Source organism: Aptenodytes patagonicus, chromosome 13 (genome assembly GCF_965638725.1).
Source record: "Aptenodytes patagonicus chromosome 13, bAptPat1.pri.cur, whole genome shotgun sequence".
NCBI classification, from domain to species: domain Eukaryota; kingdom Metazoa; phylum Chordata; class Aves; order Sphenisciformes; family Spheniscidae; genus Aptenodytes; species Aptenodytes patagonicus.
The window spans coordinates 19048661-19071134 of record NC_134961.1 but is presented as its reverse complement, the minus strand read 5'-3'; the positions used below and the strand labels follow the sequence as shown (position 1 = coordinate 19071134).

The window sequence follows — 22474 nt, the reverse complement described above, 5'->3', positions numbered from 1 at the left end:
TGGAACCTCATCCTGTGCCTTCAGTGCACTATTGTGGTCAGGTGTAGGCATATGTTTTTGAGACACAAGTCTCCTGATAAAATACTTTTTTCTACCCTTTATTTACTATGCAAATTGCGTAGCAGATTCAGTTACACCATCGAAAATCGGGTACAGCTCATTATGTTTGAGTAACTGATTTAAGCTAAGGCTGATATAACCTGCGTCTCCACTAGATGGAGTTCCTGGTATAGCTGTACAAGCATCGCCGGAAAAGAAAAGCCTCCGAGTGGAGACCGGGTCTCGGGTGTGAGGGGAAAAAGAGGACTAATAGGCTTGGATTCTAACCTTGCTTTCCACAGTGAAAAATCACGAGTAAATCTACTGATTTTTGAAGAGATTCACATAAAATTGTATCAGGATCAGGTTGTTAGGCCTGTCTTCCTTCCATCCTCCCCCACCCCACCCCACTTCCCCACCCCACCCCTTGCTTTCTACAGAATATCTAGGTACTGTAGGCCAGGGAAATAAGACCTGTCAAGGAACATACATCTTCTGTTTGGATGTGTCTCTAACTCTAAGGGCTGAACGTTTTTATTTATTTGGTTACCTCCCCACTGCCGCCCACCCCCCCCCCACCCCCAACACATTAGTGGGAATAAGGGCTCTTGGCTTCTTATGTTGTTGAAAAACTAGATGGTTAATGTTGAATGCTTATGAAATATGTATTAAGTGGTGCTGAAGAGGTTAACTGTACTATAGAGTCTTTGTAGACATTGGGTATGAAATACTGGAGAAGTCTATGGACATAGCACAGTGCTTAATAGAAACAGAAAATTAGTGATTCTTATTTGCCTGAGGTATGCGTAAGCCTCTGTAATATCTTGATCTTTGTGCAAAGACCTAGTGAAGAAGAGCAATCTTAACAGAAACCTTAAATTAGAAATAGGGATTTTCATGACAAGAAAATATCACTGGAAGGATGAGATGTCACCCATTCATTGAAAAGAATAGAGGGAAAACCTTTTATTTAGTCTTTTTGACAAAACAAATTATTTAAAAACATCAGTGATATTTCCCTAGTTTATTTTAAAAAAACATAACACATACATAAGAAAATAGAATACTATGCAGGATAAAGGCAAAGATATTAATGATTGATAGTAATTTGTCAAAATATGTTAATGAAGCATTCTATTTTTAAGCTTATAATATGCTTCTTTTCCTGGTTTGAAGTCCTGGGAGCTATTTTTTTCATGTGGTATTAGAAAAGAAGTGTTTAGAGAAAGGACTGCACTACTATTAGCTTCTATACCCCTTGCCTGAATTATTTTTATACCACATCAACCATTTTATAAAGTTGAGAAGAAAATACATTCTTCATGTGGATAATGTAATATGCAGTTGTGATTTTTTTTTTTTTTTTTTAATGCTTGACGGCTGGAGGCATGCAATCTTTATAATACTGTCTGCCTTCTATATGTGTGAACTTGTTAGTGTAGGCTACTGCTGAGACAAGTTTGAAGTGTAAAATGGTGTGTGGTCTTGCAAGTGATCTCTTTCAGATTTTTTTTACTTGATGGAAAAAATTTGACTGATTAGGCAGTTGAATGTTTGTAAACGTGAAATTTGAGCTTAAGTTTTGAGAAGTAGATGTTGACTACCAGATCACAACAAATCGAGTGGATGATTTTAAATGGAACATGTTATACTAAATAAACAAATGCATCGTAAATGAAGGAGTGTTTTTGTATTTGTACGTCAGCTGTGTGAGAAATGCTGTTGGTTCTTTTTGCTTTGTTTAAGAGGTTCTTTGACTTCATGTTTTTATTTGCATATTCAAGATTGATCAATACTTTGCTGTTGGTGTTTTTTAAATGGCAGTGGATGTGAGGAGGGGGTGCATATCTGCAAGTTCTCTGCCTTTGCTATATACCATGACACTGACAATCCAAACAGGTTGGAAAAGGGAGTGTTGCCTCTCACGATGGTGTAGTAGGTATCGTGATCAGATGGATCTGTTATCACTGTGGAAGAACTTTTTATTTCTGCATTTCTAATTGAACTCCCACAGAGGCTGATTTGGGTTGTGTAGGTTGGTAGCCTCCTTTTGTTTTGAAAAAGGTTTGTAGTAGTTGTTAATTGATCTCTTAATTGATAATATCAGCAATTGAATGTGGGATAACTGAGTTCAGTTACTGACCCAACAGAGCAGCACTGAGGCAACTGGAAGATGTCATATGCTGTAGGTAAAGTGGGCCTTGCAATTGCACACATTGATTTTTGTAGAATAAGGGAAAAATTAATTTGCAGATGAGATATTGATGGGGCATAGGCTGTTCTGTGAAATTGCGTTGTAGTTATAGCAATACTGTCACTGTGCATGAGGATAGAAGGTCAGATTGTGTACAGTCATTCATGTACCTTTGGCAAATTTGTGGTGGTACTTACTGTATATATAGCCATATCTTGGAATGTGGTTATGATTGATGGGTTGGGTTTGGTAGAAGAGTGTGGAAGGAAGGAAATGGCTTTAAAGAAGATACATCGATTTTATTTTTATAAAAATAAAACACACTTTGTTACCTCTTTTTTCCTTTTAGACATAATGACAAGTTATCCTTGGAAGGGATGAAAATTGGTTATGACTTTCCCTTGCATCTCTTGAAGTAGCGTATATCAGGCTAAAGAGTTCTGTTTCTATTTTAGGTCTCTTACACTACTGAATTATGTATGTTCATCTATTGTTTCTCTGTGTATAGATGATTTGGATAGTTAAAACATTAATGTTCTTGTTTTAAGAATATGAATATACAAATGTAAGGTATTCCTAGTATTTGTGGGTCATATTTTTCTTACTTTGAAATGTGTGAAAATCAAGGATAAAAGACCAATGAGAAATCTACTTTTACTGTTAATATTAGCTACATTTACACTAGTAAATTCTCTTGAAGTAATTGTTCAACATACTGCTTTTAAGAGTTTAATCTGTTTTATGGATGTCCTTTTAGCTGTAAAATAGTGCAATAGACAGAAGAAACTTGGCTTGACCATCACCATGTTCCAGAACTTCACTTTGGGAAATTGGATAGACTTATACAGTTCCAAACTGTTTGGCTAGGAAGCATGCTGCCTTTGATTTTGACATATTGTGGAATGAGTTGATTATTTGCCTCCTTACATAACGTATTTGTTTTTCATTAAACATTCTGATAAGGCCTTATTAAAGTAGCATGTATTATTTATGATATTTCATATGAAAATGAGCTGAAGGGAAAATTCTATCAGCTTAGGGCATTTGCAGAATAACAGCCTTTCTGTGCTAGAAAAAAAGAAGAATGAAGAAAAGCATGACATACTCCTGTCAGAACAGGAGACTGCTTAAGGCAGAGAGAAAGAATGAAAAAAGGAGAAAGGGCATAGACAGAGTTCATTTCTCCTTCTTCTCGCTCTCTCTTGCTCTGTGGCGTGTGGGGTTTTTTTGGTGGTGGTTTGGTTTTTGTTGAGGTTTTTTAGTGTTTGGGGGTTTTTTTTTTGTGATAAAGTAATCTGTGCTGTTCTGTATCTGGGCTGTTTGAGTAGATCAGTCCATGATAAACTGCAAAAGCATGGATGTTTCTTAAGCCAAAACCAATCCCTGTATTGTAAGTTGGTGCATGATTGTTTTGGTGTTGATTGCCGAGTTCTAAATACATTGGTTTGTTGCATTGACTGCTTTTGAGAAAGAAAATTATGTAGTAACTGATTCTGCTGGAAAATTTTCGATTTTGCATGAAGAAGACTTAGTGGATCTAAATCAGTCTCTGAAGCTTGTGTGGGTGCAGGTATGTGTGTGCACATGTAGAATGAAAAAGAATATATTTTTTTAATACAGCGCCTGAGTTGCAGTGACATGTTTTGTATCTGTTTCCAGTTAAGCAGGGACTATTATTTGTTTTTAAGGGTAGATCTTAATATCAAACCAGCTATGCTGTTGATGAAATAGACTTCTCTTGTATATGGGTTATTTACTTATTGTCATTAACGTTAAACTCTTGATATAAAATGTGTTTTTGTGGGAGTTAGATATCCTATAAAATAGGTAATTTTAAAATCTTCTGCAGAGTCTTTTTAAAAGGAACCTCTTCAAAACCTCAGGTGTTGCTTTGAGGTTTGACCTTCTTTCCTGAAGAATTAATATTTAATTCATTTGTCAAATTCTAATTAAAAATAGTAGTATCTTCTGTTATACTTGAGTTGTATCTAAGAAAAAGAGAGACCTGTAATATAGGACCTCAAGGACAAGCTGTAATATAAATTATTTGATTTGCAGGTCACATCCTACTTTATTACATAAAGACTAACTAGATCTACTAATGAATAATTATTACTCCATAAAATAAAGGGGGGAAGAAGAAGGAGCCTGCAAGAGTGGAATACTAATTTGAGGTATCACTCTCAAAGTAAAATGTAAACATTAAATTCTGAAAATTGCACGTGTAATTTTTCCATGTAACCTGATAGGGCAGTCCTTTATAATAGATTGACTAGCTGTCAAATAAATTTGTAATTTTAGATGAGATGGGTTTTAGACCAATTTTAAGATACAGTCTTTATCCAAGCCTGTTCCCCTCCCCCCAGTAAAGTAGACACAGTGTGCCAGAGAATTTTGTTTCATTCCTAGTGTTTCTGCTGCAGTGGTTACACTGATATTTCACAGTTTCACTGTAATGCTTTTATAGGCTTCTCTGGGAAACTAGATGGTGAATGAAACGTAGATATAAAATTAATTTGTATTTAAAAAAAGCTCATTTACTGATAGCACTGTATTTTTGCTGGAATCCTCTTGACTAGCCAAGATTCTTTCCCTTCCCCACTTTGTGCTTCATACTTTTGTTCTTAGAAGGGGAAAGCCCTTTTTATGTCAGGTGTGAGTCCTGGGAAGGGAAAAAAAAAAGTGTGTGTGAGTGTGTATGTGTGTGTGCAGAATCATAACAGGCGCTCAGACCCAGCTGGGCAATGACACTAATTGCCCAGATCTCATGGATGCCTGTGATGCAGCGCGCTCACTTTCTCTCCTTCCCTATCCTCTCCAGGGATTTTTAAAATGCAGTATTTGAATTTTGGTGAGTGGTAAAGACCCTGCCCTAGGACCCATTTGACAAATGAGAAGCTGTGCAGCATCAGCACCAGCCGACTGAGCCTCACTGAGTCAATCTCTCTCTACTAGTCAGCAGCTACTGTTGTGAGACAAGCTTCAGCTCTCTCTGTCATTGAGGAAGTTCCATTTGCTCATCAATAGGCTGCAGGCTGTGTCTTCTTTTTTTCCTCTCTGTTAAAAATTCGTAGTTTAAATCTACCAAGTTGCCTTAGCTGACAAATGAATGTAGGGATCTAGCGCTGGGAAAAAAAAAGGCATTCAAGAAATACTGTTTCCTTACTTAAATAATCAAAAGGAAAAAAACGTAGTGACAAGATAGGGCAAACGTGCTTGCATGCAAGCCCCCTCACTTGTTCTACGTAGACTTCAGAGCAACACCATGCAGCATCCCCTTACGGGTGCAACCTGCGTGGCACTGCCGAATGTGGGCATGTGTCCCCAGCTCTCCTGTGCCTTGACTTTTATGTACTTACAGCAGGTAAGTTTTTGCTTAACTTTTTCTTTTCCTATAGTGTCTGCTTTGTCAGCATCGTTTGGGGGATTTGTAATCTTGGAGATATTTTTTGTGTGAATAGACTGCATAAATGTCTCCCACTGTGTGGAGTGAATGTTGTGCCTGCACTTAAGAATGGTGAGAGTGAGTAGAAAATATGTTTTAACAGAGCATCAAGCCTTTGCATATCTTCCCCCCCCCCCAATGTCTTTTTTGATGCTGTTTATAGATATTTAACACAGTACTTTGACTGCGTTTGTCGTGGATACTGTAGCAGAGTTTCAGCCATAAAGGACTGCTCTTTATTCACTTGCAGGCATAAATTATACTTCTAATGTAAATGTGCCCAATGGCAATTTTGTTTAAGCCTTCTTTGAAGCCAGGAATTTTAAGTCTGTGTTAAAACACGCTGCTGATTAAAATCAAGCTGATTTTTAGTTCACCAAAAAAAAAGAAAAAATTATAAAGCTATATCTGTGCAGAATTAATACTTCTATCACTGAAGTATATTGGAATGGGTTTAAAAAAATGTTCTGATATCAGCAAAACGATACTAATTTCTAGTCCATTTTTAAGATTTTTTTTTTTTATTAATTTAATATGATTTTTGGTTCTAGGGGGTTTTTTTAGGTATTTTCACCCCTCTCCTCCCCAGTTCATTTACTAGTTGTACCCTCTCTCTGTTATAACAGGAAATAAATAACTGGATAGTAACACATTATTTTTTTTTAAATTAGTATTTTGGAATCATCATTGTATTCTACTTCTCTGTTTTATAATTAAGTCCACCATTATAGAGAGTCATCTAGTAACTATGTAGAGCCAAGACAGAAATATGTTATCATGCAAAAATGATTAATCCTGTTTATTCTGTTACTTTCTGCTGAAACTTCAGGGAAAAAAATTCTTGTGCCTACTGTAACAAATAGGGGCATTTCTTCCAACTTCCACTACAATAGTTTATATGCATATTGACTTCCATGAAACAGTCTCTAACTTTATTTCTGTATTTACAAATGCCTGAAAGATGTTTTACAGTATTTCTTTTTATTCCTAAAGATGAAATAAAATAGATTTAAAGCTTATTTTTATTTCAGAATATTTGTTTTCTATTACTGCTGAAAAAACAGAACTCAAGAATTTGCCTGATATAAACCCTTCCGTAGCTTTTTTTTCTTCAGTAGTATAGTATAAACCATTTCTGACTTACAGCATGGGAGTGCATAAAGATTCTTGTATACGCCCTAGATTATACATGTATGTGGGAGGGATTCATACGTCTGCAATTAAAATTTGCATCAGATAGATGTGATGTATTTAATATTTAAATAAATTGCATGTCATAATAAAATTCTATGTTCTTAGTAGTTCTGTATTCTGGATACGTTTTGGAAATTACATTTATAGATCAGCTTTAATGATCCAGTGTGACTTGTGCACTTACTGGTTGTATACAAAATGTATTCCTGTATTTTGTTGGATTTGTTCCTTTGAGTTTGCCAAACAACAATTTGTATGTTAAAGATCCAGCTTTTGAAAGAAAAAATATGAATTAAGGTGAGAGGTCAACATGGCCACACAAGGAGCTGATATAGGATAACGTAAAGACGAGGTTAGGTGCTATAATAACCTTCCTGTGTGAGCTATTGCAGTATCTTTATGCAAACACATCTATAGTATGGCACTGCTTTAAGGTTTAAGAAACTGTGTAACCATAATGATTACTTTAAAATAGTGAATTCAATTCCATCTATTCCATTTGAGAGAAAGATGAGAAGTGATTGCTAATGCACTTTACAAAGTGCTATATCTAGCGGGTAATTTTTAACTCTTTAAGTGGATTAACTGCCACACTGAAAGTATTTTTTTTTTTTTTTGAAGTGTTGGCTTTCTCGTCTGGTTAATCCTATTGTCAGTTTAGAATCATTCTGCCTCTACTAATCACAATTATATATAAGTTAAAAAGTCATCTGAATTCCTGATGATAATTGTGGCAGGTTCCAAATTCTGTGCTTGTTGCTTCTTTTGATTGCTAGTTGGCATTTTAGTTATTCTGGATTCCTAGAGAGTCAGATAATTATCATCTTAATTCAGGTATGATTTATTATTTTATGTATTTGGTTAAGTATTTCTTTAGAAACAATGTTACTTTATCTCAGAATTATTCAGGCAGAAAGATAGTACTGCGGTGATATTACCTACAAAGCTAACATAATATGGTTCTGGTTTTAAATAGGAAAGGATAAGAAGTGTTTTATATGTTTGAAAAACATTAATAAACTTTTACCATGACAGTCTACTTGGCTTTTTTTCTATTTTTCCCATATGTGATAATTTCTAGCAAACCTACAAAAATACCTGTTTTGTATGTTTCGTGCAAATATCACTATTTCAGTGAAACTGTAAATGTTTTTCTCACTCTATAAAGTTGTCTATCAGTCTTAAATACTGGTAACCTAAAAGCTTTATCTGGCAACTTAATAACTAGTGATTCCCCCCTGCCTGTGGACCCTGTGACCAGCAGTATATAGACATTACGTGAACCTATTGAGTATTTTTTTCTTCTAAAAACTGCACTTCAGATGTGTCTGCTCACTTGCACCTCAATTAAAATGAATTCAGACATCCGTATTACAACTGAGCTCTCAGTTGTGAAACTTTACTATCTATTTAGAATCTATGAAAAAAATTATCCTCTATTTTTGTGTGTATCTGCTCAATACGCTAGTATTGTCACATTTAATTTTTATAATTGGATATACGTCTTTCCTGAAAGACTGTAGAAGGCATTACGTTCTTCTCAAGATGGGCAAACCAGTCTTCCTGTCAATAAATATTTATGTAGCTATGAGGATGGTGGTTTTCTGTGGAGCTGTGTTAATCATTTGGGAAAATCTGTGTTTTGGTAGTTGTTTAAAATTGGCCATTATTTATTTGCTAAACTAACACCACTTGGTCAGTTTGTTTAGTATAGATGGATAAATTGTTTTCCACAGTGTACCCACAGAAGTGCTCTACTACTTTGTCCAGTGTTAGAAACTTCAGTATTTGCTCTGATACCTTCCAGATTATGCAGGTATGTAATGTTTTAAGAGCTAAGTGAGGAAACTGAATTTTTTTAAAACTAGTTTGTGCATACAGGATCCTTTCCCTAAAAACATTTAAAGCTTAACTGTTGAAAATAAAGTTGAAAATAAATAAAGTACAGAGGCCTAGTTCACATTATGGATTAACTATCAATAAGATACTCGAAAAAGCCAACAAAAACTGAAGGATGCTTCCGAGTTAGTTAAGCCTTTTGAAATGGTCTGAAACTATTTGGATGTTCTCTTACTAAGATGCTTCTAACTTCAGAAATCCAGAAAGAGTTTTCAAACATTAAAACCAAAATGACTGTATCAGTGGCAGCAATGAACAGAAGGAGGATATGGTTTTGATTTGGGAGTTTTTACTGCGTCATTATAAAGATAGGGACAATTGGGGAAAGTGTAGATGCATTTGGGTTAGAATTTTACCTAGTGTCAATATTGAAAGATACAGGAAAAGGGAACTCAGATTTGTAGTGCACCCTATCATTTGTTAGTATTTTATGGTGTTAGAAACAGCTAAATACATCTATTTTCTCTTCTCCTCCTTAATACGATACATCAATGCAAGAAATAATTTCTGACCACAAGCTTACATCAAATGCTAGCATGAAGTAATTTTTGCAGCAAAATTGACCGCCTGTAAATTGGGATTTAGCATATATTAATGGAGGCTTAGTTCTGTTAACTGGTATTTCCCTATGATATGTTTGCCTGAACATAGGGTTATTTAGTTGGTATTTTCTGAGTAAAATAACAAAGTCAACTGTTGTTTTGAAACATCGCATAATATTCCATGTCATAGTGTATAGTGCTGCTGTCATTATTTTAAAATTGGTAAATTTTTTTTGTGTTTAATGATGATAGATGTGCTTTGTTTTAAATAGTGAAGTGGTTTGTACAAAGGGTAATTCCTCTTAAATGGAGCAATTGCTCATAGTGGACATTCACAGATCGAAAACAATTGAACTGAAACTTCAATATCAACCTTTTCTGTCTTTAACAAGAAAGTAGTTCACGGTACAGCTCTTGTATCAGTGATGAAAAGAATCCACCATGAAAACAAACCAAAACCCAACAAACCCTCCATCCCTACCCCAGCTATTCCATTAGTGCTTACATGGTAAATTAGTGTAATTTTATTTGGGCCTTAAGCATTATGACTATGGAGAAAAGCTGAATTCCCCACTCAGTTACTTATGTCATGCTTCTGGATCTGATGATTTATAGGAGTCTGAAAGACTTCTTATCACATTCTTTCTTCATGGCTTAATTCAACATTGATTTATTTGGTAGCATTTTCAATTGATGTAGTCAATAGTGTCAATAATGGAATAAGGATTAGAACAGATTATCTTTGTGCTAAAATTGTGTAAAGAATTAAAATGGATGAACAATTCCTGGATACAGTTTACCTTTTTTTATAGAGCACAAGCACATAGTTTGCTGAATGCCACCATTGCAGTTACAGTTCTAAGTATGTCTCTTGCATTTTATGCTTTAGCGAGTCTTCAAAGGATCGAGTATGTTAGTTGAATTCCATAACTGATGTTTTACGATGACACTGTTTAAACTTACTATGAGAACACTGCCTTGCTTTACCTAGTCCATTTATAGTACTCACTCACTCTGTGGCTCTCCTATAAAATCAGTTAATCTGACTTTAGCTCATGAAAAGTTTAAGCATCTGTTAGCTCACAAATTGGAGTCTTTGCACAATTTTGTTCCTCAGTCTGCCATTTCATGGCAAGTTTCATGTGAGAACATACAACCTCTGCTTATGACTGCATGAGTGAAAAGAAGTCCACGTTACTAATGCTCACTCACCATCTGTTTTTCTTACAGCTGGGCCTTGAATAATTGTCCAGTAGCTGAGGGGCTGAGGGTAGGCAATCTTTTCAGGGTTTTCTGATTCATTTAACCAGCTTCACTGCCCCAAGAGAAACATAGTGCTTGTTTATTTGTATGTGTAGGGTAAAAAAAAATGTACTTTGTCAGCTAGATTATAGTACTCTGTTAAAACAAAAAAAGGAATTACCATGCTACAAACAATATCATGTAGATGCATTTGCACCTAAGGGGGCAGTGTGGCAGTCTTAGGGAATTTTAGTATATGAATGAAACAGACCTCAAAAGGTGGGAGTGTAATTGCTGCATCCGGAAGCACTGCTAATGCAGAAGTAAGGAATGTGTCTTGATGTGCTGTTTATCTTAATTAGGGTAAATAAGATCATTTGGTATTTGCCAATAAAAACTTGGAAGGTGGTATCTGAGACTCCACCTCTGATTCAAGACAAATTTAAATGTTTACATATCTTTTGTCTCACAAGAGCTGTTTTGTTGTTTTCCAGAGACTAATGAGAAGTGGCTTAGAGATCAAGTGCTATAGCAGTACTCATTCTGAACAAGAGCTAGTTTGGGGCATTTAACTACAGCGTTGTCAAACAAGTCTCTTCTCACAATAGTGAGAGGAGGTGCTTCTCTTAAGTACTTCTCTCTTTAAATACTAGGAAAAAAACCCAAAACAAAATTAAAAAACAAACAAACAAACAAAAAAACCAAAACCAATCCCAAACACAAAAATGCCCCAACCAACCAGAATCAGTTAAGAAGGTTACTTGCTGCTTTGGAATATAAGAGCAAGAGCAGTTGCAAAGGAGCTTCCATGTGGCAGAAACAGGTGAATATTTTTGGCTTAGAATCATTGTTTTTATAACTGGGCTCTTTGAACATTTTAAAACACTTCAGCTGAAAAGTGATGGCGGTATTTTCTGTTGCGAGCTATTCGTAAGTTGTCACTATTCATTGATATTTGCTAAATATGTATATGGATGGGTATTTTCTGAAAAAATACGTGGTGTGGTATTTTATGCCAAGGAAAGCATGCGTTGGTTATTTAAGCAGGGTTTTTTCTCAGGGCAACTAGTAGATATTTCAATCAGTTCGTTTAGATTTTTTTGACCAGTAACCATGCAATACTAGACTATGAAGTTTTTTGTTTTTCAATGTGTGTATTTCTGAACGGGTAAATAAATACTATCATCGTGTTAATATTAATTCTGTTTAAAATATTTTGAAGTATTTAATAGGTAGTATAAATGAAAGTGATGAAAATTGTGACACTAGAATTTATCACCTTGCTTTATAGAGTTAGAATAATGTTAGTGGAAAGGAGAAGTCAACACCTGCTAAGAATCCTTCAAGCTTTCCTGCCTTTTAAAGGTGTATGTGCGATTGATTTATCAGTTTTAAAGCGTGATGTGTAGTACAAGAGCTCTCCTGAGGAACTCCTGTCATTTCTTTGCTAGCATTGCTCATTTACCTCTGAGTTGCCTAGTGCAGCACCACTGACTTCTTTTACATTTTGCTTCCCCTCCTACTCTGTCAGTGCAGCAGCCCAGTGAATTTAATTAGAGAAAATATGATATCTAATGCCTATAGTATCCTGGCTAGTTGTAGTTGGGCCTTTGGTCTTTTGCACTATAGCAGGCTCCAGCTGTGGGGAGATCTCACTGTGTTTTGATCCTTGTGTTGAACAAATGCAGAATCAAAATTAGATACTGTAGTAAGAACTGAAGCATTCAGTGAACTATTTTTTGTTCACAGTGAGTCACTGATTTTTAGTTTTTCCTCCAGATATGGAAAGAAAGTGTGTGGTACTTTAGAATTGAAATACTTACGATGTTCAGATGCTCCTGAATAAGAATGCAAGTGCTTTCATCTTAGACGATTTTTTAAATTTACCTTTTGACCTTTTATATCAAAACACACTAAAAATTGTTGGTCTTCCTATCTGTAACATCTTGAATATGCCTTTTTGTAACTGTGCGTAAATTTAATAGTATCATCTCATATATATTTGTGAGGTGTGTATATACTTACAATATGCCTTGCCTCAATTCTATACTGACTTGCACTAACTTCTTCTTATTATTATTTATTATTATTATTTAGCTTTGAAGACTGCTGCTTTGGTTTTGCTTCTCATAGCCTCTTCTTTTGTAGCTATCTTCATTATCTCTACTGTGGCCAGTAAGTCTTCTATAAATTAAGTAGTTAATTACAGGTATTGATTATGGGTATGAAATCTTCTTCACAAACAAGGAGTGATAAGAAGTTTTAAAATATAAGCTTATGTTTTCATAATGGTACCGTCTTTCACAAGACAGTGTGAATTTAAAGTATTTGTTTGAAATAAGTTTCAGTAAGCATTACAGAGGGAGACAAAGAACCTGTTAAAAGTTCTCCCAGAGAATAAGAACTTGTCAAAACAGAGCTAGTGTGAAAATTTGGGGGTGAAAAGAAGTCAGGCAGCCCATATATTCAATGAGTGTCCCCTCCTTTCTTAAGCCTTTTTTCCTTGTCATGTATTAGTCCTATCTGTGGGATGTTACATGGCTACATAGCTCAATTAATGCTCTATGGCAGGAGGAGGAAAAAAATGTCTCTCTTGTCAGAAGCGAAGTTATTTACTTTCAAAAGCTGACAGAATAGCACTGCAGGGGCTTCATTTATTTCTGTTCAGAATGTCATTATTGTGTAATGCAGAGGGACTTCTGCATGCATTGCAGGCTTATTCTTGTAATCTTTAGTCTGCTGGATGGCTGCATAAGTGTAAAATGGCACACTGGAATGTTTCCCTATTCTGACTTTAGCTCGTTCACTTTTGCAAAACTGCATTCCAAGTGTCTCGAATATTTACTGATTAGATGGTGATAAATTCGTTTGTCAGTGGTGCTGATGCTTGATACATTCGGAATCATGCTCTGGCCTAGCTGAAAGGCTGATTGTATCCTTAGCTACCTTTATAATGTGTGTCATTTTTCCTGATGGGGTAGCATATGGTTTGAGACTGCTTTTTCAGCATTACTCTCTCTGTCGTACTCTTTAGTCTAGCCCCAAAAGGAATATTTTAGTGCAGAACATTTTTATAAAGACTACTTGCTATTTCATTTAAAAGTTTGAAAAAACATTCAACTTTGAAGTACATGCAATACAACAACAGAGGCAAGATAAGTAGTTTCGATGTTCCCTATCCAAGTTTGGTGTGTGTGGTGTGTGTCGCTACAAAAATACAGGGCTGTTCAGAAATTGCAATTCCAAGAGGTTTGGTTTATTTTTCCTTTTGCGTTGCTACAATCCTTTCCAGCTCTACTTAGAATACCACGCTTAGCACATGCACATGAAATTGCCTGTTGCTCTATGGAAAGATTTTTGGTACACCTAAAGTAAAAACACTGATAAAGCTAACTTCAGGAGTTCCTCATGCCCAGACATTGCCCTTTTTCTGCCTGCTCTTAAAAAAAAAAAATAATAAAATAAATGCTCCAATAGAAAATTACTTCATTTGGAGAGGAGCCACCTTTTCAGTGATAGTTGATTTTTTTTTTTTAAGACTAACCCCACTTTCAGTAGTTTTTTTCAGTTTAAAGTGGTAAACTTAACATTTTAAAAAATTCAAAATTTATTCATTAGTAGTAGACTTTATTTGAACACAACCTGTCTTTAAATGAAAGGAAGAGGATTCTGCTTCTAAATGGGCTTGCTTGCTTCTTTCCTTCTTTTCCCTTCCTTTATTTGCAGACATAAAATCCAATAAATTTCTATTGCAGTTGCTGGGCTTGGGGGAGAAAAAGGAAACGAAAAGTACAAAGCTATTGGGAAGCGTCAAACATGGAGAATGATGAAGTACATTTCATAGCTGCCAATTCCAACCCCAAAATCCCTGTTGTGCAGGAAGGCTTTCCAGCTCACACAGGAAATTCAGCCATTGCACAGCATAGTATTAATGATTTATACACACCGCACCACTGCTTTTGTTCACTAGCAGAGCCAGGTTGTGTTAATAAAGGAATTTCAGGGAAAAGGGTCCCGGCATGCTGAGTTGTTTTGCTCAGTGCGGTGGATGCTGCCTTCATAAATCAAAGGAATTTAGTGCTTTACAACCTTTCAGAGCTGCTGAGGGTGGGTTTTTTTTTTTCTTTTTTTAATCTGATTCACCTAGGAATATTTTCATTTCTTTTCTATAAAGAATGAATGAACTACTGGATGAGATCTATCTCAGCTGTTTTAGGGTTGATTGGTTTGCTTCACAGTGGCATTATACTTCCATTTGTTTTCCATTTGGTATTTATGCTTTATGGTGTTGTCTATGGAAAGAAGCTAGCATGGTTTTATTAACATAAAGAGATGCAGATCACATTATACTCTGTCTTGTTTCTTAGAAATAACTAAATGTAAAGGCAAAATGTTTACTGCAAACAAAGCAATTTTTTATTCTTTATCTAAAACAAAAAATTTAATAACACTTATTAAAGCATTTATCATTTAAAAATCAAGATAATTTTTATTCGCAAAAATATGCTTCCGTGTTCTTTTGCAATAAATGTGAGTGTTAATTTTCAAAGTTGCTTTTTTATCTGGAAACTTTGTTTCCTAATAGCAGCTGCAGGATTGGGTACTTCATTTTGTATTCATTCACATAATTATTCTTTTCAAATAGTGGATCGATATTGATATTACTAAAGAAAATATGTATCTATATTTGATTATAGAAATGAAGATAAAGAAGGATGGTTTTAAAAAAAGCTCTCAAATTCTGATGTGAAATAGAGTTAAACAATGTTATGGGACACTCTCCTAGAAAATAAACACTTGGTTTGATACTTACGGAATCTAATCTTTACTTTCCGTTACTGTTTTACAAAAGGGGGGGGGCAGGTACGAAATAATTACAGGGAATGTGTTTTTTGCAATTAAAGGGAATCTGGCTTTCCAGGGGAATCTTAAGACTTAAAAACACAGTAGGTGCAGTGTTTTTAATCTATTTGGATCACTCAGAGTCATTGATTCCTGTAGCTTTTGCTTACAGAAAATGTGACTGCCCTGTCCTGGCTTTGTTACAATAGAAAATATGGTTTCCCTCCTAGCTTCATGAAAGTCAACAATGTGGGAATCAGTATTGCAGAAGTTAAAGCTACTTGGAGAGGAGAGGAATTTTTTGTTTGTAGTTTGTTGCCTAGTCTGCAGGCAGATAAATACCCTCTTTTCCATTTTCCTCACTGGTTTAAATATCACAGATTAATAAAAGACAGGTGCCCTGTAAATTAGGTTTATGTTTATAGAGTACCATTTTTGTATTTGTTTGTCCTCTATTATTTGGGTGCGTGAGTGTTTCATTGTATTTAATTATGTCTGTGAGGCACAAGACAACAGTCAACATCTGCTCTATTGTTTCCTTGGTTTATAGATAGCTTTGATGGGTTATTAAACAATCTATTTTTCAAACAGAAAACAGGGAAACAAGCTGCACCCATATTATGTAATTTTGTAAAGGTACATTATGTAATTAGTTGTCTAGTATTTGCACAATAATCTTTTATTTTGGTTGAATAAATGCTACTCTTAAAAAATATGTGATGATCTGGGGCAGTTTTTATTTAATAGTGAATTTCTAGTTTATAATATATGGGTTAAGTTGATTTTGCCACTGCTACGTTGATTTCGCCATACATTTTATATTTAAGTAATGCTATGGAGTTGTGAATGCTAAGACAAAAATTAGAAATGTGTATTAACTTTCATTTATTACTGAAACAGCTACTGATGAACTCTTAGTGATTACAGAAAAAGTATTAATTAACTTGAATTATTTTTGCGTAAAAGTTTACACTGTTGCCAGAGCATCATTTGGGGAAGGCAATGCTCAAACTGCTTTTACTCTCACAGATCTTACTCAGGGCAGAACAACCCTCGGTACTCCCCTGCCAAGAGAAGTTGTACTGTACGAGCAGGGAGACAGCACTGTAGAACTTGACTCTTCTATAAATGGATTTCCTGTTGGAAGAGTGCTTTTTTCATTATCTGCTTTGAATTTTTTTTTGTTTTTATGTACCTGTCAACTGTGTTAAGTTTCTTTATGTAACACTGATGTCCACTAACGTACTAATGATGAACAAATCGTAAAATTAGGCCTCCTATAGCTTTTATCATTGCAGAAAGTCACCTATTAAAAATATTTTAAGGAAGAACATGAGTTTGTAGTATTTGCATGGCTATTAAGCTGCCACTGTATACCGTTATAGAGCTACAGCTATCTGTAGCTGTTTCTTACATGTGTACATTTGAGGCCTTTGAAATGCTGTTAATGTAATGTGGTTGTTTTATGTACACAGGTTTGCCATTGAAAGAAAGTTGTTCAATATCGTTTTAACATGAACTAAACTACCCCTTGTATATACATAAAGAACTGAATTCAAAGGGAAAAAAAAAGTATAATAAGCATAGTTACTCAGAAAAGTATACATTATTAACTCATGTAGGACTGATGTTCCAGGTGCTTGTTTAAATGCTATTTTGCAAAATGGTGTTCAGTTTTTAGCATAGAATGAAAATACCTCACTTTTTTGTGCAAGGCCTTGCACAAAATACTTCGTAATCTCCCTCTCACCTATTCATGTGTCTCTGCCGCAAAAGATGTGAACATAAAACAGGGATTTCAAATCTGTTCCTTCAAGTGTCGGTAAATGCTCCTCAATAGATTTTGAGGATTACACTTGTGGTTTTGACTCTCCACAAACATGTGACAAATGGAAACTCTAACAGGAACCTATAAATACATTTTTCTAAAAAATGAAGTCATGCCAGGGTAATGCTGTTTGTAGGGAACTTTGTTCTCGGGGTGTTTCCAGAAACCCACTGTGAGGTGGTGGTGGGGAGGGAACTGTGGTTTTGTTTGGGTGTTTTTCTATAATGTTTATTGCTAAATGGTTTGGAAGGGTATGTCTCTTAGGAACTGCTCCTTATAAGCAAACATATGTGTTTGTATACAAACCGACAAACCATGCAGGTGTCTTCAAAAATGCATGTGTGGGAATGGAGCATTCATGGGCTTTTTTCTGGTATGCAATGCAGAGGTGGATTTTAATGGGAGAGAAAACCAGGATCAGAATTTCTACTGGGATAGATCAACACAGTTTATTGACTTCCACTAAGGATGTTATCCTTGGCTTTGCTGTAAAATTAATGCATTGTACAGTTTATGTGCTTTTTCTCTCATCATCGTACTCTTGTATATTTTGCTTGAGAATAGTTTTAAGTGCTTATTTGCGCTAAAATTATACAAGTGGTGTGTGCCCACTTCCAGCAGAAAATGAACTTTGAAACTGCTTTATGGAAACTTTTAAGGGAAAGTTATTTTCACAGATTTATGAAGGAAGCTGAGTTACAGCAGGTGGTGTCTGATCTGTGATAGTGGTGGACACTGGTTATTTGCATAGCTTCATGAGGAATTAGGGGTATGGAGCACAAAACTGTTCAGTGTTTTGTTTGTATGATCTTAAAGAGCTAATCAGGGCTGAACAGTAGAGGATAAGAATTCAGGAAATTTAGCTCTTTTACTAGTACCACAAATGGCCAGGTAGATCAGTAGACAACAACCAAGGTCGTTAACTTCCATTGCTTATGCAGTAGTACTAGATTAGACAAGCATCTAAGGAAGCAGATTGTGAAGGAGACCTATCACTAAGAAAAAAAATTGAGGGAATTATAAAAACCTTTTGAAAATAATTTCTGTAAGAATTCACTAGTCTCAGTTGACTCGTTAATTATCCTGAAATCTGACAGTTCTGTAGAAGCAGCTATGTAGCACTTCTCTGTCTTTGCAGTACCAGAGAGATGTTCCAATAATAGCATTTATAATCCAGATGTGCAAAAGTTATGTCTGTGGGAACAACAGGATATGAACTCCAAGTGCAGTTCATGTTTGAGCAACACAAGTCAAAACTCGTAGGGGAATATTACATTTCTTATTTTCATTTGTTCCTGGTGTTCAATAACACACATTTTGGTGTTTTGCTTTTTTTATAAACAGTATTATGGGTTGCATTTTTTCTGGTTGGGGACAGATCACTATTGAAAAATCTTGAGAAAAGGTAAGATGCTCTCAGGCAAAGAGTTTGAGTTAAATTTTTGGTGTCTGATCCTCCTTTGCTGCACTGCAGGAGAACTGGGTGCATCTCAGGTCTCAGAAGGAGACTACTCACTCTTTGTCTTATTTCTTGCAGCAATAAAAATCTTACTCGTATCCAACTAATAACCTTAATGTCAGCTAAAGTACTGATTTCAATAAAAATAGAAATAATCCTCTTCTGTTGTCCTTCTTCTCTGCACAAATTTACACCAGTCCTTTGCTGGTGCGCTCCAAGGGCACTGACAAAGGTTGATAAATGAAGGTGAAATTAAAAAGGCCAACCTTTCTTTATTCCATTCTAATATAAAATGGAATTAACCAAAAGTAAAAAAGTTGATAAGTGGATGACAGAAAAGGCTCTTACCATCTGGCATTGATACAAAAGTGTTAATGGTGTTCTGTTCTTCGGTGCTTATTCTATCCTCTTCTGTTATTCTGATCAGTAGCACGATTCCCATAGGTTTACATTGTCCTGAGGAAGTTGTTGTGAGAGAGAACATTAGAAATCAAGTATTCACATGAAGTCAGTATCCACTGTGGTTGCTGAAGAAAAATCGCCTCTTTGGTAGAATAGTTATTTAGGACTGGAATGTATAATGAATAAATAGAATATTGTCTAAGAGGTCTTGGGGGGAGGGGAGGAAAGAAAACACATGATGTGATTCTTTAAGGTGAGATCTATTTACTGTGTTACGAGGAGGTTGTGTTGAAGCTTAATCCAGGGAACTTTATTCTCTCAAAGTAGTTTTCCTGTGGACTAGCTGTTTACGTGAAGGTGCCTGCAGAGAGTACCAGAGCAATTCCACTCACATTGACCTGGCTTCAGTCACAGACCGTCAGACTATGGGCAGAAGAGATCTGACCCACCTCAGGAAAAGGCAGATAGTCCTATGCTATGTTGGCTGGATAGGCCATGGACAGCAGCTACCTGTAAGGCGTAAGACTGAGTTTAGGAGTGGTGGCTGAATTGCTGAACGTGGGATTAAGTATGTCTCCAAACAGTTGCATTAGGAGTTACCTACGAGACTGAATTGACTTCAGACATAAAGCAGCAATAAAGTTAAAAGAGCTTTCTTAACTTTGTGGAATTCAGATTTGGAGGCAAACTTCATATCAACTATGCCTTCTAATGCTTTCAGCCAGATCCTGCCTGCTTCAGATGCTCCTAGCTTGTAGTTCTTGGCTAAACTTCAGTACTTAAAAACTATTGCTGATGTCTTGAATAGAGCTGAATTATAGCTTGCATTACATCTAATGCCTTCAAGTCTTGATATTTTATCTCTGGAGAATACGAAGCTTGTCAGTTCTGAACAGAAATTCCCTCTGATCCCTTTAAAGACCTGTAGGGTCTTTATTAGTTTGGGGTTTGAATAGGTTATTTCTCCAAGGCACCCTGCTTACTTAGGATATCTGCCCTATGCTGGTTTCTGCAATCAAACCATTGCACTTGGCATAGTAGGGTGCTTGAATGATGTATTTATACAGGCAGGAGGCATGATTTAATACCATCTTACGATTCACTATGCAGTCCTATTAATGTGAACTTTACTCAGGGGAATGAGTAGCTGCTACTTGTCAGCAAATCCCGTGTGTATTAAGGAGGTGAAGTTGTATTGAAAGATCCTCACAGTGATACTCTGCTGTTCCCAAGGGAAGCAAATGAAAACTGTACTTTGATGAATAATGAATGTGCTAATTGGGGTCAAGAAGAAGTCATAGCTTCCTGTGATACAGTAGTCAGAGTAGCCTGACTACAGCAATAAAGAGAAGTCCGTTTGACCAGATTTGACAATAAAAATATGTGGCTGTCTATCATCTCCACATAACCAAAGCCTGATACATGACAGTGACAGGCAGGTGGTTTGTCTGTTCTAGAATACACTGTTATATTACTGAGATCCTATTTTATGCATGTTGGCGTCAACAAGAAGACGGCCATGAACTGATACTGAGTGAGACTGGTTGTGTGCTCAAGTATTGGCAAAAATCCTGTGTGGAATGGTTGATGATCTATCATGGCATTGCTTGGGTATATCAATAGGATTCATTAAGAGTGGATATTGATTAGAAGTCGGTCTGTTCCTGATTTGCAAGGAAAAATATATTTTGTTGCTGCTGGTCTGTATTTGCAAATGAATGTACCCCAAGGGGAAGATTGCAGCCTGCTCCTATCTCTTGGCAAAATACATGCAAAAATACATATTTCTTGGGCATCTTATATCCAGCACATGAAAGAGAAGAAGAAATGAATGAGATTAAGGAAGATATGTGAAAGTATGATAGTAATACGTATTTTCTGAAATACGTATATACAGCCTGACTTTTTTTTTTTAAATAAAGGTATATGTGATGCTGCTTGTCATTTATGCCACTGGAAGATGTATGTCATTTTCAGTAGTTTGGCTATGTAACTGCATGATGTCAAACAAGCATGGGATCTTGAAAGTGTCTGTTCTACATTTCATACAAAATTTTCAAAACTGTTTAACTTTGCGTAGATTGGAGGCTTATATCAACTTTTTAAGAAATGGCAGATAAACTCAAGAGCAGAGTAGTGAAAGATATCTGAAGTAGCCTAGAGATGGGAGAGAGTTTGTTCTTAAAGAAGTCAACAGTGAAAATACAACTGATTTGGTACGCTATCCAGCCGATAGGAATTATGTAATAAAAGCCAGTATGGAGCTCCATAAGAAAAGGAAAACAATGCAGTGCTCATTAAGACATAAGAAACATAGTGAAGACCTTTGCAGCACATCTCCGGTGTTGTGAGTAAGTAGCAACGTACACATATCAAAATCAACTCTTGATAGTTAAAGCGATAGTATTTTCCTCCGGTTCTGCAGCTAACTTTTCTGAGTGATCTAGGACAATAGGAGACGAGCAGAGAAACTCCCTTCACAAATAGAATTGTACAGGGCCACGGAGCTGTTCGTTGAAGGAGCTGCCCTACAAATGGCTTGCATCACCATGTTTGCTGCACCACTTTTTGTAGCTTTAGATGATTTTCTGTGTGACTCCTTGCACAGTCTAATGTTATCCTTCTTCCTAGTTCAGTGCCCAGCACATTAAATAATTGAAGCACCCAGATTCATCCTGCTTTAATTTTGACGTGAACGCTGGCACAAAAAGACAAATCTGGTTGTGATTCAGAATCTTTCTAATTCATATGAAAGCACAGATAAGTCAAAAGGCACCTATAGCTATTTGTTTGTTTTTTTCAGGGAGTAGTGGTTCACAGATTGTTCTCTGGTTTTGTGCCATGATATGTATGGATGATGACAGGTCCTTATGTTTCTGTGGTAGCCAAAGGGAAGTCCAGCCACAGAGGCATCCCTTAGCTCTATTTTTTAACCTGCTTCCTCTCTCTAGAACACATTTATCACCTATGTAAGTGAATGTGTTTTGCGACTCACTGAAGGGTAAATCACTCTACGTGCTATCAGGAGACAAATATGTATCTCTAGCAATCTAGTCTAAGCAGGAACTGAAGGTTTCTAAGGATGTAGAAGAGGGCAAGCCATTTATGTAAAAATATCTGCCTTCACACGTTCCTGAAAAAGTGAAGCTAAGTCGATGTATACCTTTTGAGTGTGTGTGTTCTTTCATATTACTGTCATAGGTGATGATCTCCTTGTACGAGGCACAGTTCTCTTCAGAAGGAATTTACAGTCTAAGATGAATACAAATGTATAGCTGACTTGCAGAGGAACAGAGAGGTTGGTCATCATGCTACTCAGCAGTCAGTTCAGCCCACAGTCAACATTTTTGAGTGGCATTCTGGCAAGAGGAGGTTTTATGGGCTGAAA

General features: G+C 36.0%; 1 protein-coding gene across 20 annotated transcripts in view; it reads left to right on the top strand.

Moving 5' to 3' along the window:
* The window catches only part of RBFOX1 (RNA binding fox-1 homolog 1), a 1372937-nt gene that overhangs the window by 1071675 nt on the left and 278788 nt on the right, over positions 1-22474 (top strand). For 2 of the 20 annotated variants that reach the window (XM_076351310.1, XM_076351301.1), the window contains exon 1: positions 5208-5597. The exons of 16 other annotated variants lie outside the window; for them this stretch is intronic. In XM_076351310.1, coding sequence (XP_076207425.1) covers positions 5454-5597 — 144 coding nt within the window. In that variant the 5' untranslated portion in view covers positions 5208-5453. Of the gene's footprint in view, positions 1-5207; positions 5598-22474 lie in introns of those variants that run through there. 2 more of the 20 variants (XM_076351307.1, XM_076351299.1) reach the window with 1 other exon arrangement.